The 15,015-nt window shown below is 44.1% G+C and overlaps 1 protein-coding gene across 3 annotated transcripts in view; it reads left to right on the top strand.

Moving 5' to 3' along the window:
- The window catches only part of LRP8 (LDL receptor related protein 8), a 381,576-nt gene that overhangs the window by 202,351 nt on the left and 164,210 nt on the right, over positions 1-15,015 (top strand). For all 3 annotated transcript variants that reach the window (XM_060231840.1, XM_060231841.1, XM_060231839.1), the window contains exon 3: positions 9,848-9,970. In XM_060231840.1, coding sequence (XP_060087823.1) covers positions 9,848-9,970 — 123 coding nt within the window. The remainder of the gene's footprint in view (positions 1-9,847; positions 9,971-15,015) is intronic.

Below are 15,015 nucleotides of genomic sequence, written 5' to 3'. Positions count from 1 at the left end.
TAATGGACCAGAAAAATTCAGAAACCTGGGGTGGGTGCGGGGTGGGGAACCCAAATACCATACCAGTATTTGGAATCTGGGAATATCAGGGATACTGTTTTTTGGGGGGTCTAATGTACCTGACCCCTCCATTTTCTCCCTTATTGACTAGAACACATGGTATCTCTTCACATAATGAAGCAGTGGACTCCTAGGATCCCAGCAGTTCTCTGCAGAGTTCTCTTCCCTTCTCTTGTTGAAGAGGTAAAGGCTTGGAGAATTTCTGCTTAAAAGATTATGATCTGTGGTAGGCTGGGTGGAAGTCTGGTAGAGCTGGCAATAGCTTGAGGCAAAGAGGCCAGCTAGTCTCAGCCTCACTTCCATGTATAAAATGGAGGGGTAGGTCTTGATGATCCCACCTGTTATTGTGAATGAGACAACTGCTGGAAAATACTTCACATGTAAAAGAGTGTCAGAGAAATGATAAAGTACAACTTAATAAATGACGGAATGGCCTGTGAGTACTGTTTTGCCAAGGGCCTGCAGTTTCTCTAAAGAAGCATTGGATTTAATGATTAGTGGCAAATGAATTGCCTGCATATCCTTCAGGGTTAATCATATTCAGCAGTGTTTGTTTAAATACGTTTTAATTAAAAGAGGGATTTGCACATTGGGTGCACAGGATCCCTGAGCTCTATTGCAGCAGTAATAATTACTGCCTTTGGGTTTATGTCTCTCAGCAGTGTCCTTTAAAGATATTTAGATGTTTTCAGTTGACATGAAAGGCCATACAGATTTCTTTTGCCCCCTGTTAATCTGACACAGACCTCTGGGTAGATTTGATTATTGGCAATGTTGGTCCCTTTAACTTATTTCGCAGATGTTAGGTTGGTGCATATGACATTGTGGGGGAAAGGATGTTTCAAGCAGTCTGACTGAAAGGATGCACATGTAGCATTTTAACACCTTAATGCCACCGTGTGGTTCATTGTCAACAATGTATTTCTTCTCCCCTTTTGTGATTCCTGATAATAAATTAATTGTGCTTCCCAAAGAACAGTGTTGGGGGACCAAAACAATTAGTGACACCATCTGCTGCCAGTAAGTTTGTGTAGCTGAAGGAGCTGCGTATCTCCATCACTCAGGAATGTTGATACACCATGATGTGACAGCAGCCGCTTCTGCCAAAGATACCAGTCTAGGCATTGTAGAAGATTAGAGCAGAAACGGCTCCATCATTCTAAGACCAGGGTTGTGTTTGCGCAGCAAATGAGAAGTGGAGGCACAGGAGCACCTGGCCAGAAAGTTGCAATAGTAAGCTGATTGCCTAAAGCTAAAGTAGGCAAAACAAAATGTGAAACCTGACTGTCCATATACTTGTAGCCCCATGTAGAGGGCATTACAGTAATCCAACCTTGAGGTGACCGTTGCATGGATCACTGTTGCCAGATCGTCCTGCTCCAGGAAAGGAGCCAACTGCCTTGCCCGCCTAAGATGAAAGAATGCGGACTTAGCAGTGGCTGCTATTTGGGCCTCCATAGTTAAGGTAGGCTGCAATAGTACCCCCAAGCTCTTGACCCTGTGCGCCACTGTCAGTGGCACACCGTCAAAAGCCGGGAGGCGAATTTTCCTTCCCGGACCACGGCGACCCAAGCAAAGGACCTCTGTCTTCACTGGATTTAGCTTCAACCTACTCAGCCTGAGCCATCTAGCCATGGCTTGTAATGCCAGGTCCAGGTTTTCTGGGATACAGTCAGGCCGGCCATCCATGAGTAGATAGAGCTGGGTGTCATCAGCATACTGGTGACAACCCAACCCATACCTCCGGGCAATCTGGGCAAGGGGGCGCATGTAGATGTTAAACAACATCGGGGAAAGAACTGCCCCCTGAGGCACCCCGCAATCAAGTGTGTGCCTCCTGGACAGTTCACCCCCGATCGCCACCCTTTGTCCCCGACCATCAAGGAAAGAGGAGAGCCATTGTAGGGCCAGCCCCTGAATCCCCGCGTCGGCGAGATGGCAAGTCAGCAGCGGATGGTCAACCGTATCGAACGCAGCTGATAGGTCTAACAACATCAGCACTGCCGAGCCGCCTCGATCCAGATGCCGCTGGAGATCATCCATCAGAGCGACCAGCACTGTCTCCGTCCCATGACCCGGGCGAAAGCCAGACTGATGGGGATCGAGAACGGAAGCATCCTCCAGAAAACTCTGCAACTGCAACGCCACTGCCCTCTCAATAAGTTTACCCAAAAAGGGTAAATTCGAGACCGGCCGATAGTGTGCCAATTCGGCTGGATCTAATGTTTTTTTCAGTAGAGGGCGGACCACCGCCTCTTTAAGAGGTGCTGGAAAATGCCCTTCCATCAGGGATCTATTTATGATATCCCGTAAAGGATATCTAAGCTCCCTCTGGCAAGGTTTAATAAGCCAGGAGGGGCAGGGGTCCGCATTACAAGTTGTAGGGCACGCAGACAAGAGGATTCTGTCAACTTCCTCCAGGCTGAGAGCATTGAAGCCATCCAGGACACACTCCGAAGACAGGCACAGAGCCTCAGGTTCACATACTGTCTCCAATATGGCGGGGAAGTCGCGGCGGAGCGACACGACTTTATCTGCAAAAAAATTCGCAAAAGCCTCACAGCCAATCTCCAATTCATTAAAATTTGGTCTGCCATGTGGCAGAGTTATAAGAGTCTGAATTGTATTGAACAATTGTGCCGGGCGCGAAGTTGCAGACGCAATCTTAGCTGCAGAGTATGTTTTCTTTGTGGCCTTGACTGCCATCTCATAGGACTTCATAATTTCTCTATAAGATGTTCTAGTTGCTTCGTCTCGAGTACGCCGCCATTGCTTCTCTAGTCGTCTGAGTCCACGCTTTAATTGCCGCAGCTCCTGGTTATACCAAGGTTATACCGGCTTTGGGCGGGGGTGCAGAGGATGCCTAGGTGCAATCTCATCGATGGCCCTGGAGAGTCTATCATTCCAAGACTCTACCAGGTCATCTAGGGAATCACCAGGGGGCCAGTAGAGCCGTCAGGAACCGTTCCGGATCCATATGACTCCGCAGGCGAGCTAAAATACGCTCACCGCCTAAACAGGCTTGGGGTGGGACATCCACACGAGCCTTGAGGGCACAGTGGTCCAACCATGGCACTGCTTCAGCAGTAATATCATCCACTGAAACTCCCGCTGCGAAGATCAAGTCTAACATGTGCCCCGCCTGGTGAGTGGGCGTTGTAACAATTTGGGAGAATCCTAGTGTCACCATGGATGACACCAGGTCCATCGCCTGACTGGAGGTCGCGTCATCGGCATGGACATTGAAGTCACCCAGGATCAAAAGCCTTGGATGCTCCAAAGCCCAGCCTGCTGCAGCCTCCAGCAGGGATGGTAAGGCACCAGCTGGTGCGTTAGGCGGTCGGTACACCAGCCAGATCGCCAACCCCTCCCCAACGTCCCACGCCAGGCCGGCACATTCAATACCCTTGATCTCCGGGGCCGGGAGGGGCCGGAAGGAGTAAGCCTCTCGTATGAATAAAGCCACCCCTCCCCCCGCCCACTAGTCCGTGACTGGTGAAAGACCGAGTATCCTGGGGGGTCATCTGGGAGAGAGCTACGGTCTCCCCATCACACACCCAGGTCTCGGTCACGCACGCCAGGTCCATATCCTGCTCAAGCAGGAACTCCCAAAGGGTAGAGGTTTTATTATTTATGGACCTGGCGTTGCATAACAGCAGTGACGGAGGCGAGTACTTTAACCTGGCTCCACTACCTGTCACCGTCGGGATGAGACACAGGCTGGAAGGGGGCCGAGCCTTGTCATGTCTCGGCCTCCTTCCCTTATAATCCCGCCTGTTCCCACCATCATACCTTCCCCTCCCCAGGAGTACTGGAATCCCCAGGCCAGTCATCTCCTGCCAGTGTCACCAGAACTTCAGACCGGTGAGACAGCTGAACCTACTCCCTCCTCAGCCCTCCCTCTCTCCAGCCAATTTATCACTTAAAACTAACCTGCCAATGCTACCCAATAGTTATTTAATTAAAACCTCCCTAACTCTATCCATTAATCATTAGCTAAAATATAATTTAATTAATTGACTCCATAGGCTCCTTAATTTTAAAACCCTCCCCATCAATTTATCTTCCCCAATTAATTTGCCACAAATATAATTGTTCAATTTAGTGAATTAGTAAACCAATAATCTTATTTAAATAACCATCAATTATCAATCTACAGTCCAAACTAATAAGATTGGCAATTAAAATCAGCTGGAGTTGAAGGGATTAAAAGGGGGGATGTAAACAACTGAGTAAAATGCTGCTGTTTTTTTAAAGTGTCGGTGGCTATAAGGTGCGAGCGTTCTTGTTCCTATTCGTGGGGTGTGCCAATGTCTGTAAAGTGCAGAAGTTCTTATACTTAGGGCAGTAGCCGTAAAGTGCAGAGTTTTTTGTTCCAGGAGCGTGATCATATCCAAGGGTACAAGATCTTCCGGCCTCCCCAGACCGCTCACCGCTGGCTTTTCGGCCAGTTCCGGCTCCCCGGCGCCTCCCAACCCCACCAGTCACAACAACGGGGGGGGGGGGGGAGAGATAGGGGCCGTCGTCCCGTCGGCAGCCTCAGCTACCTTGGTACCTCGCCCTGTCGTCTCTCCTCACAGCTTGACCGTCGCCGCTCCCAGCAGCTCGGCCGGCAGTGCTGTCGCCACCTCCAACCTCCCGCTAGCGTCCTCCGGCTTCCCAGCTCCAGTACTTTCTCTCCACACAGCGCTCTCAGATTTTATTTGGCTCCGCCACACTCTGGCCCTCGGCCACGGCTGTCGCAGCACCCGACACTCACCCATGGCCAGCCGGCACACCCAGCACAAGCCGGCTCACAGCGCTGCTTGCAGACCACGCCTGAGCTGAACGCGCCATCCCCACTCCATCCCAACCAGGCATAGCTGGTAACCACTTGCTTTCTGAGGGAAAGAAAGGCGAGAGAGTTCTCAAAACGATACTCACCTTTCCCGACAGCAATCACTCAGCGTAGGCAGCAACGAGAAGTTTTAATGTATAGTAGAAGGCAGCAGAAAGCTGTTATTCAAGGAGCATTAGCACGGAGCTCCTCGACCGCCACCATCTTGCTTGAAACCAGAGTAAATACCAAAATATACATAACTTTCTTCATATACCAGATATTGGTAAATTTAAGAAAAAAGTACAAAGAACATTTCCAAAATCTTGGGGGGAAAATGAATATTATCAATTCTGGTAACCATATAAATAGTGCTGGGTGCACTCATAAAAATACAAAGAAACAAACAAACACAACTTTAAAAAAAAATAAGAAAAGAAAGAAAGAAAGGGGGGAAGGGGGTTAAGGAAAGAGGGGAATAGGAATGAAATGGCAGAGGAGATCAGTGTAATGCTAGTAGAGAAAGATAATCCGTAGGTGATATCAAACCACATTTGACCGGCCTTAGACCGAACTTAGACCAGTTCCGCAGGGCCTGCAAGACCGTCCTCTTTAAACAGGCGTTCACCAATGACTAAATTAATGTTTACCGCCAGATTAATAATGTTTACCGCCAGTATCAGATCTAGGAATGTTTTAATCATTGATTGGTTTTAATGTGAATTTAATATGAATTTATTGTTTTATTATTGTGTTGGTCACCTTAAATGTTGTTAGCCACCCTGAGCCTGCTTCGGCGGGGGAGGGCGGGATACAAATAAAATTTTACATTACATTACATTACATTACACATTGAACTGGAGTGCCCATATTCCATGAAAGGAAAGGTTCCCACTTGCGGAGAAAAAAAGAATGGGCTAGAGAGGTGTCAGAAACAAGTTTATTGTCTGTTATTTTGTCTACCAGAGCTTAAATAGCCACGTTTTAATCAAAGGTGAATCAGGTGTCTTCCATTTAATAGCAATAGAATATTTAGCTGCTGTAGACATAATTGAGAGCAACTCCTTTTGAGAAGAAGGTCTCATTTATGTCAGATCCAGCCCTTATAACAAATGAGTTCGACACCCCTGGCCTAAAGCTTAAATACTATAACCACTTTGCATTAACTCTGAGTTAAATCTGCCTTCCATGATACGAAGTTGCAGTTTGAAGAGGCTTCTGTTTCACCACAATTCAGAGAAAAGAAGCACCTGCTTTTATGTATTGTACACTCTTGTGCGGGACATATCTCCTATCACTGTGCTGCTAACTCAGCAGACAGTTATAGCACAGCAATATAGATGCTTGCAGATATTTTTCAATAGACTTCATAAAGCTTGGTTGGTTGCCGCTTAAAATGTTGTAAATTGGACACCTAAAAAGCAGATTGCTCAGATTACAATCTGATTTCAAAACCAGAAAATCACAAATATGAGCAGTGTCATCTGTTTCCCTCAAAAGACTCTGAATGTGCACCAAGATGCCTTTTGTAAGCCCATAGCATGGATTCATAAACAGTGATGAAGAGTTTATATAACAAAAGCTGCTTGTGATCTTTGGAATTCGGATTCTAAGTAGTCCCAAGTCACTCTGAACATTCAGCTGCCTATCCCCTTTGCAACTTTGGAACAGGAAAGTCAGTGGCAGCTAGAGGACCTATGATATCCCTGTCTGAAAACCCCCACTGTAACTTCAGAACAGATCAGCCAGTGGTCTCGGGGGAATGCAGCAGTAGAAAGGTTTAGCTGAAGACTAATAATTTGAAAAGTGTAAAAGGTAGGGTTGCCAAGTCTGACTCAGGAAATACCTGTGGACTTTGGGGGTGGAGCCAGGAGCAAGGAAGTGACATCACTTCCAAGTCAAAGGTCAAGTGATGTCACTTCCTGAGCTTCACCCCTCTATATCACTTCCAGCACACTGCATCAAACCCACCTCTAAACCCCTTAATGGGGGTTTAGGAATCCTAATCTCTACATCACTTAAATTGAATGTGTCCATCTAAAAAATTCAAACCCATGGGCAATGGCTGTCCTCCTACACTTCAGAATGGGGTCTCTTCTAATACTAAATGTATATATCCCTCCCCAGCAAAAATGATCAGATATAGCAAGGTGCTGTAATGAATCTGATTTTTTTATTGAAGACCTTTTATTAGATACTCCAGCACACCTGATTCTAAAGGGGTGGGGGAGAGAGAGACTTTAGCGCTAGACAAAATTCAAATGATAAGATTCTAACTGACAAATTTGGATGAAAGCTTGCTAAATAATGTCACTTAATTCAAAACAGATGTGGGCTTCCCCCTTAAACATTGGAAGCCATTCCCAACCTAGTAAGATTTAGTTACTGCTGTCTTCTCAGGTCAAACACAATTACAAGCCTAACTAGCTCTATCATACCTCTGGTAATTCTGTGGTCAGGTATTTCTCAGATGCATTCCCTTTGCCACAAAAAAGAATTTGTAGCTCTTTATGCTTTAAGAACTTGGCAATTTGGAAGCTTAAGATAATTCACACCAGAGAAAATTCTTATATGCACACTAGAACATATTATGTCCTCCTCTATGTCTAGCAATTGGGAGTGGAGTGTTGAAGCTTTACAGTGTTTCTTTCTGGAATGTCACAGCAAGGAAGCCACATGCTTTATGAATCAGAAAATTAATACTCCGTCACAGACTTTTTCCTCCTGCATGTACATATCCATTGACACAGCTTCCCTTTACAGCTTGTCAGTTGATTTTGGCATAACAATGTCCATATTTTACCAAGTGAACAGGTTTGTTGTATCAGTATTTCTTTGTGGTACATGTAATATTTGCATCACTATCTGTTTTTAGCGTCACTGTTTATATTTCCAGTGGGTGACCATGGGCAAGATTCATCCTGTCTCCAGAGCTGCATTAATGTGGCATGTCTGTTGTTCGCCCACTGAGTAAACTCACAGCAGAAAGATTTAGCCTCTGTTCTTAGCCATCACTACAATCATGCTTATCTAGGTTCTTGTTTCTTAGGGTATGTTTGCATTGCAAATATAAACTGTGCTAACATCTGGAAACTGTAGTTCTTTGAAGGAGCTAAGGGGATTTCTTATTATGAAATCTGCATAGCACTTTATAAAATTATATGCCCAAGGTTTTTTGAAGATGTCATGATCCTGGGCCTAGTGAGGCCTGCAGGTCCCAGGGAAATCTGCTTAGGAGTTACTGGGAAAAGCCTACATATCCCCTCTGTCCCTCTGATTGGGTAGCGAGGGTTTTTGGAGGGAAACAGGCCCAGAGAGGGGTGGGGAGCAGAAAGAGAATATAAAGGCCAAGCCCAGGAAGTGGGTGTTCTTTCCCTGGAAGGCTTAGCAGAAATTAGAGGAGAGACCCTTACCCAAGGGGGTAAGTGCTGGTAAGAGCAGGGACTGTAAGATAGACGTGTTAGGGCATTTGTTTATTTTCCCTTCACCCTTTTACTGGTGAATGCACCTTGTAAATTTATATTGCACTGGAATAAATCTTTTGTTGTTGTTTACTCTGCCTGGTCCTCACGCCCATTATTTGACCTAGCTAAGGGAGGCCTGAAGGACTTGGGAGGGTTAGGATTGCCAAGTCCAACCCCAGAAATATCTGGGGACTTTGGGGGTGGAGCCAGGAGACACTGGGGTGGAGCTAGGGGGGAGGGGGGAAACGGCGCTGAGGAGCGTGGCGAGCCGCCCCGCAGCTGCCGCCTCTTCTCCGCTCACCGTGGCTGCTCCTCCGAGATGGGCTCAGGCTGAGCCCATCTTGGAGGAGCAGCCATGGCGAGTGGAGAAGAGGTGGCAGCGGCGCGGCGGCCTCTTCTCTGCTTGCCGTGGCTGCTCCTCCGAGATGGGATCAGCCTGAGCCCATCTCAGAGGAGCAGCCACGGCGAGCAGAGAAGAGGCGGCGGCCTCCCCCGCTCCGCCTCTGGGGTGGAAGCGGAGGGGGGATGGAGGCAGGCCGGGAGCGTGGCGAGCCGCAAGTCCAGGTCCTAGACGGGCCCAGATTCGCGCCTCGCCATGCTCCTGGCCTGCCTCGCCCTCCCCTTCTCTGGTTTTGGCTGCGCTGCTCTTGGCTGCTCTTCCAAGATGGGCTCAGCTTGGGCCCATCTCGGAGGAGCAGCTGCGGTGGGCGGGGAGGGGGCGGCAGCGGCGCGGCGGTCTCGCCCGCTCTAGGATTGGGCGGCTCACCATGCTCCCCGGCGCCGTTTCCCCCCTCCCCCCGCTTCCGTTTTTTTGGGGAGCGGGGGAAGAGGGTGGAAATCCTGGGGTCCCCTGCCAGGGCGGGAGGGTTGGGAAGCCTAGGGAGGGTACTCTGGGCCTTCTCAAGCGAGACCCTTAACCCACAGTGGGGACAGCAATTTGGTAAGACCCCTCTGAGTCGTGACAGGAGACATGACTGTTAAATCAGTATCAAATAGGTTTATGTGTATGCATATGATTATGTACTTATATTCCACCCTATCCTATGGACATAGCACCTCATGACAGTTTTGTTCATATCTCTTCCTGTACTATGCTTGTGCTGATTCTTCTTCCCAAATCTAACACTATTTTTGTTTCATTCAGTTTTCTTCCCTATTTTTAAAAATGCAATGATTTTATTGTTAAAAAGGTCCTCTCATTCTTTTCTTCTGAAAAGTTATTTCTAATCCTTAAATAGCTGTGCACAGGAGGGGTCTAGTCTTGGTGATATAGTGAGTAGAAATGGTGGTCACTTCTCCTTACAGGACGGTTGGTTCTGAATTACTTCCACGAGGGAGGAGTAACTCAGTTCAGTCCCAACTGGTGAGGTGTATGTAGAACTTTAAGAAACTGGAATTGAGGGTGAAATTAACTTGTTCTGGATAGCACTGCTTTTGCAGATTAAATTCAGAGTGTGAAACCCCAAGGTCAAATTGTCTTTTAATTTTCCTCTCTTTCTCCTTTCAGCCAAGAAAACCTGTGCTGAAACCGATTTTACCTGCAGTAATGGCCACTGCATTCCATCTCGATGGAAGTGTGATGGTGAAGAAGAGTGTCCCGATGGGTCAGATGAATCTGAAGTGACTTGCAGTGAGTACTCTCACTGTGTAGTTGTGGAAATGTTCTTTGATCAATTTGAAAATGGGAAACTGGAATTAAAATTAATCAGATTATCTCATACTCATGCTGAATCCTGAAAGAGATAATACAGATTTAAAGTGGCATAGATGTAAATCTGAACACTTCCAAGCTAATGTGCTCATTATCTCCAATATCTGTTGGGCATGAATTGCATCTCAGGTCTAAGAAATAGTTCACCTCTGGAAATTTGCAAGGGAGTGAAGGTAGGCAATTTGCTAGAGAGATATAATCTTATTCAGGTGGTTATTGCTTCCTGTCTCCAACTTTACAGTGGAATGAATTGCAACCATTCAGGGAAAGCAACATTAAAATGTATCTGATGTGTTTGAAACTGGGAAACATATTTGGCTGAGGTCAATTAGTAGAATGGGAATTGAAATGTACTAAGAAAAAAGGATATCTTACTTTTCTTGAAATAGTTTGCATTTCCTTTATGGACCCCTCTCCATTGAAGAATAGCTATGAATAAATTATTGTAAAAAATATTAGATAGAAATTCAGTTTTCAAACTTTGTTTTATGCGCATAAAATATGCACTAAAGGGACTTAAAAATCATCTTCAAAAGTTGTTTCTGAATATAAACCTCCTACTGCTATATTGTTTCCAAGTTGTTCAGTTAGTGAACCAACTGATCACAAAACTCTAATTGGATCTTAACCAATCACTTTGCATTCATTTTCATCCATTTCCCTAAGTTTGAATAAGTGGAATTTACTGTTTGTCTGATTAGAGCATGAATCCTTTATGTCTAGTTTTGCTTCTTGGTTTTGAGTTGCACCTTAAGAAGAATTCAAATTATTTCAGGTTGCAAATGGATCTCATGCAGCTGCACCATGATAAATTTCTCTAGTGCTGCATTACAGCAGACGGATTTTCAGATAGCACGGCATTCTGAGAGCTGTGCTAGTATTTGGCATTGCCAAGTAAGCAGAGGCTTGAAACTCAAGTAAGATTTCTTGAAGGCAATAGCTAAGATAGAAGTCAAATCTATCCCAACAGGATAGATTCTTTACAAATATGTTACTCTGTCAGAACACTTGATTTTCTCCAAGTTGTTATTTTCATCCATTTCCTATTGATTTGGAACAGCAGAGAGATTTGAAACATTTACTAATGCTGTTACATGGGAATTTACCCCAAGAAATTAAGCTGACAGGTTAGGTATATGTGAGCAGGCGGCAGGTGTGTACATGTATACTTATACATGTACACACCTATTTGAATATTACCAGCACTATCTTGTTTGGGGAAACTGCGGTGCAGATGTGATCATAGCCAGGGCTACACAGACCTCGTTAAGTACTGAAATAAAAGATAAAAAAAGGTAAAGGTAGTCCCCTGTGCAAGCATTTTACCTCGGAAGGATGGAAGGCTGGTCAACCTGGAGCCAGCTACCTGAACCATCTTCTGCTGGGACTGAACTCAGGTCGTGAGCAGAGGGCTCCAACTGCAGAGTGGTAAAGCTGAGTGGTAAAGCTGCAGTACTGCAGTCCTAAGCTCTGCTCATGACCTGAGTTCAATCCCGGTGGAAGCTGGGTTCAGGTAGCTGACTCGAGGTTGACTCAGCCTTCCATCCTTCTGAGGTCTGTAAAATGAGTACTCAGCTTGTTGGCGGGAAAGTGTAGATGACTGGGGAAGGCAATGGCAAAACCACCCCGTAAAAAGTCTGCCATGAAAACGTTGTGAAAGCAGTGTCACCCCAGAGTCGGAAATGACTGGTGCTTGCACAGGGGATTACTTTTAAATAAAACATACCACTCTTCAAATATGAAAATATGCTTCACAATTCACAAAGGACAATAATTGTCATATCTTAATTTTACAGCACTGAAATAAAATGTTCAAGTGCTAAGCATGCCGACTTTGAAGCCATATGGAAGAGTTCTAAAGTGAGGGAAGTGCCACATCAGAAACAATTATGCTTTTTCATTTGGGAAAAATGAGTGAATTGGCCAAAGTTATTGACTGCCAAAACCCAATGAGAATAATAGCTGGAGTAGAGGTGGAATCAGGCGTGATCTACCATAACTGTTAAAAGGTGATCCACTATGATCCACTAGTAGTGGTGCTGACAAACAATACAACTGGTTGGAAGGGAGGTACCCTGTTTCAGTGGAATGGTATAGTATCATGGGGACCCCTAGTTTAAATGGGAATGTCCCAGAGTCAGTCTATGGCATGTTCATGCAAAGGACCTCAGATAGCACACTTTGGGAAAGACCTTTCTCTCCCTGAGGTGTTAGAGAGCTGCTGCCAATTATACTAGACCAATACTGACCCAATGGACCACTGGTTTCACACAGTAAAAAACAGCTTCATGTGTGTTCATAAGTGCAGAATCATAGTGAATCAGATCTCTTTCCAATCCATTTAAGCGTCAAGCAAATAGAACAAATTAAACATATTTGTACTTTTAATTGGATCAATCAGAATTTGATTTATCTCAGTATAAATATTCCTATATGCTTTGACAATATATTTAAAACTAACTTTGATGCACTTTATACCAAAATTAAAAAGAATTTTGCTCAATGGCAATCCTTGCAATTATCTTGGATGGAAAAAGTCGCTTATTTTACCCAAATTTATGTTTCTATTCATTTCATTTCATTTTATTCGATTTATATCCTGCCCTCCCCACCGAGGCGGCTCAGGGCGGCTCACAACATAAAATTCTAATAAGATTAATGAATATTAAAATACATTAAATAGTTTACAGCAGTTAAAACAAGAAAACGATCTATCAATGTGCTATCCTACAACCTTCCTTTGGGGTTTTTCAGGTACCGGTCAGTTATATGCCAACCGGAAGAGGACTGTTTTACAGGCCCTGCAGAACTGCCCAAGGTCCCGCAGGGCCCTCACCTCTTCCGGTAGCTGGTTCCATTCACAAACTTACCAGTTCCAATACCCTCTGATAAACTTAAGACCTGGCAATACACAATGAATAAATTTATTTGGAGCTCAAAGAAAGCAAGACTTAAGGTAGATACTTTGTATAATCCTGGCATATCCAAATCTGGAGCTATACAACCAAGCAGCTCAATTAACTAGTTTAATTTGGATGATACAAACTGACAATATTCCAGATTGGAAATTGATTGAATCTACCTTTGCCTCCCCTGTTCACGAAATTATTTGGCACAAAGTTAATACTGAACAAAAAAGAATAAAAGACACAACCCATTTTTATTAAACACTTTATTGATCTGGGACAAACTTTTAAAAAACCTTGCTCCTCTGACCTTTCCGGTTGCATGCTTTGTAGGACAGGATTGTTTTTTACCAGCTTTCCCCCAAAACACATACAAAATTTTAAGAAATAAAGGTCTTATTAGACTAAGAGGTATAACACAACATGGAAAACTATTTACTAAACAGGAATTTTATTCTAAACTAGGGGTTGCATTGCACTGATACTAATTCTTATGGTTGCAGCATTTAATTGAGACTCCAGAGATCCAAAGGGGTTTGCAAAGGTGCTTAACAGACTTTGAACATTTACTGATTCTGAATATATCTAGCTAAAGGATTTATTTCGAAGTCTAAAGGATTTATTTCAAAGCTATATAAAATACTACTGACAACAAAAAATAACTCTCCATCTTGTTATACTACCTTATAGAATAAGGACCTTAATAAAGACCTTATTGAAGACCAATGGCTGGCTATTTGGGACTCTAATATTTCAAAACACATACCATAGCAATTCATGTAGAATCTTTTAAATGTATGTTCCACAGTTATCTTGCTCCACGAGAACTGAGTCATATCTACCTCTCATTACCACCTTATTGTTGGAAGAAATGCATGCGAAGTAATTATTTTCATTGTTGGTGGGCATGCCCAAGAGTTGAAGAGTTTTGGCAAAAGATTCAGCAATATATATATTACATTGCATCATGTATTGCACCTCTCACAGGAGAATTGGCTTTATTGAATTACCGGGGTGAGCTTAAACTTCCTTTGATTAGAAAAGACTTAATAGCAATATTTTGTTCAGCTGCCAAAACAGAACTAGCTTGGTTTTGGAATTCAGACCGTATTCCTTCTACTTTTGATTGGTTGAAACAATTATGTGACTATTGTGTAATGGATAAAATTACTTCCATCATCCATGAGTCTGAAACTAGCAATTTTACCTCTAACTTTGAGGCCTTATGGTTTCCTTTGGTGAACTATATTTCTGACCAAGACAATATACCATGGTTGTCTGATGTAGCAAAACTCATACTTCTTATTTGTATGTATGTTTGATTAGTAGTATTGTAGCTCAACAATTCTAAACATCACTATTGCAGCAGAGTATAGATTATTGTTATTGTTCTTCATCAGTATATTCTCCATGTATATTCATCAGTATATGCTCTATCTACATCCAGGCCTCATTTCAGGCAGGAGCTCACAAGAGTGGATCTCCAGAACCTCTCATTTTTATTGTGCTCTTTCTTTCTCCCCTCCTCCCAGATACTTGCTTCAGGGACTCCATTGGTCAACCCCTCCCATGAGAATTTTGCTGAACTCTAAGATTTGACAAACTTTCTAATATTTGAAGGGGCAGAGAATGCCTTCTTATGTTATTCATGTGTTTTATTTTTAACTGTTCTTCTATTCAAAAAAGACGCAAAGCAGTGAAGCAGTGTCCTTTTCTCTCTAAACCTTTCCCTCCAACGCTTCTGTTATTCTTCCATGTGTTGCAGCTTGTATAAACTAATTGCAAACAATGCATTGAATTTCAAGTCATGCATCGCATAAGTGTATTCTCCAGGGTAGATCATGGCAACAAGCATGGTAGTTTATTTGATGTTGCCAGTGTGCACTGCAGAGATGAACGTACAATTAACTATCTTCTTTCCTGTTATTCTTAAGCCTTAATAGCTAACTCTGCACTGCTGCCTAATTAGAAAAGATAAACACACGACTTTGGTACTCTCTGTGGCTGCAAAAAAGAGGCCTGTGCTGGAGACCTCAGCAGTGATATTAGCATACTGAT

Source organism: Heteronotia binoei, chromosome 2 (assembly GCF_032191835.1).
Source record: "Heteronotia binoei isolate CCM8104 ecotype False Entrance Well chromosome 2, APGP_CSIRO_Hbin_v1, whole genome shotgun sequence".
Classification (NCBI taxonomy): domain Eukaryota; kingdom Metazoa; phylum Chordata; class Lepidosauria; order Squamata; family Gekkonidae; genus Heteronotia; species Heteronotia binoei.
The sequence above is the reverse complement of the archived record's forward strand: the minus strand, read 5'-3'. Positions and strand labels throughout refer to the sequence as shown.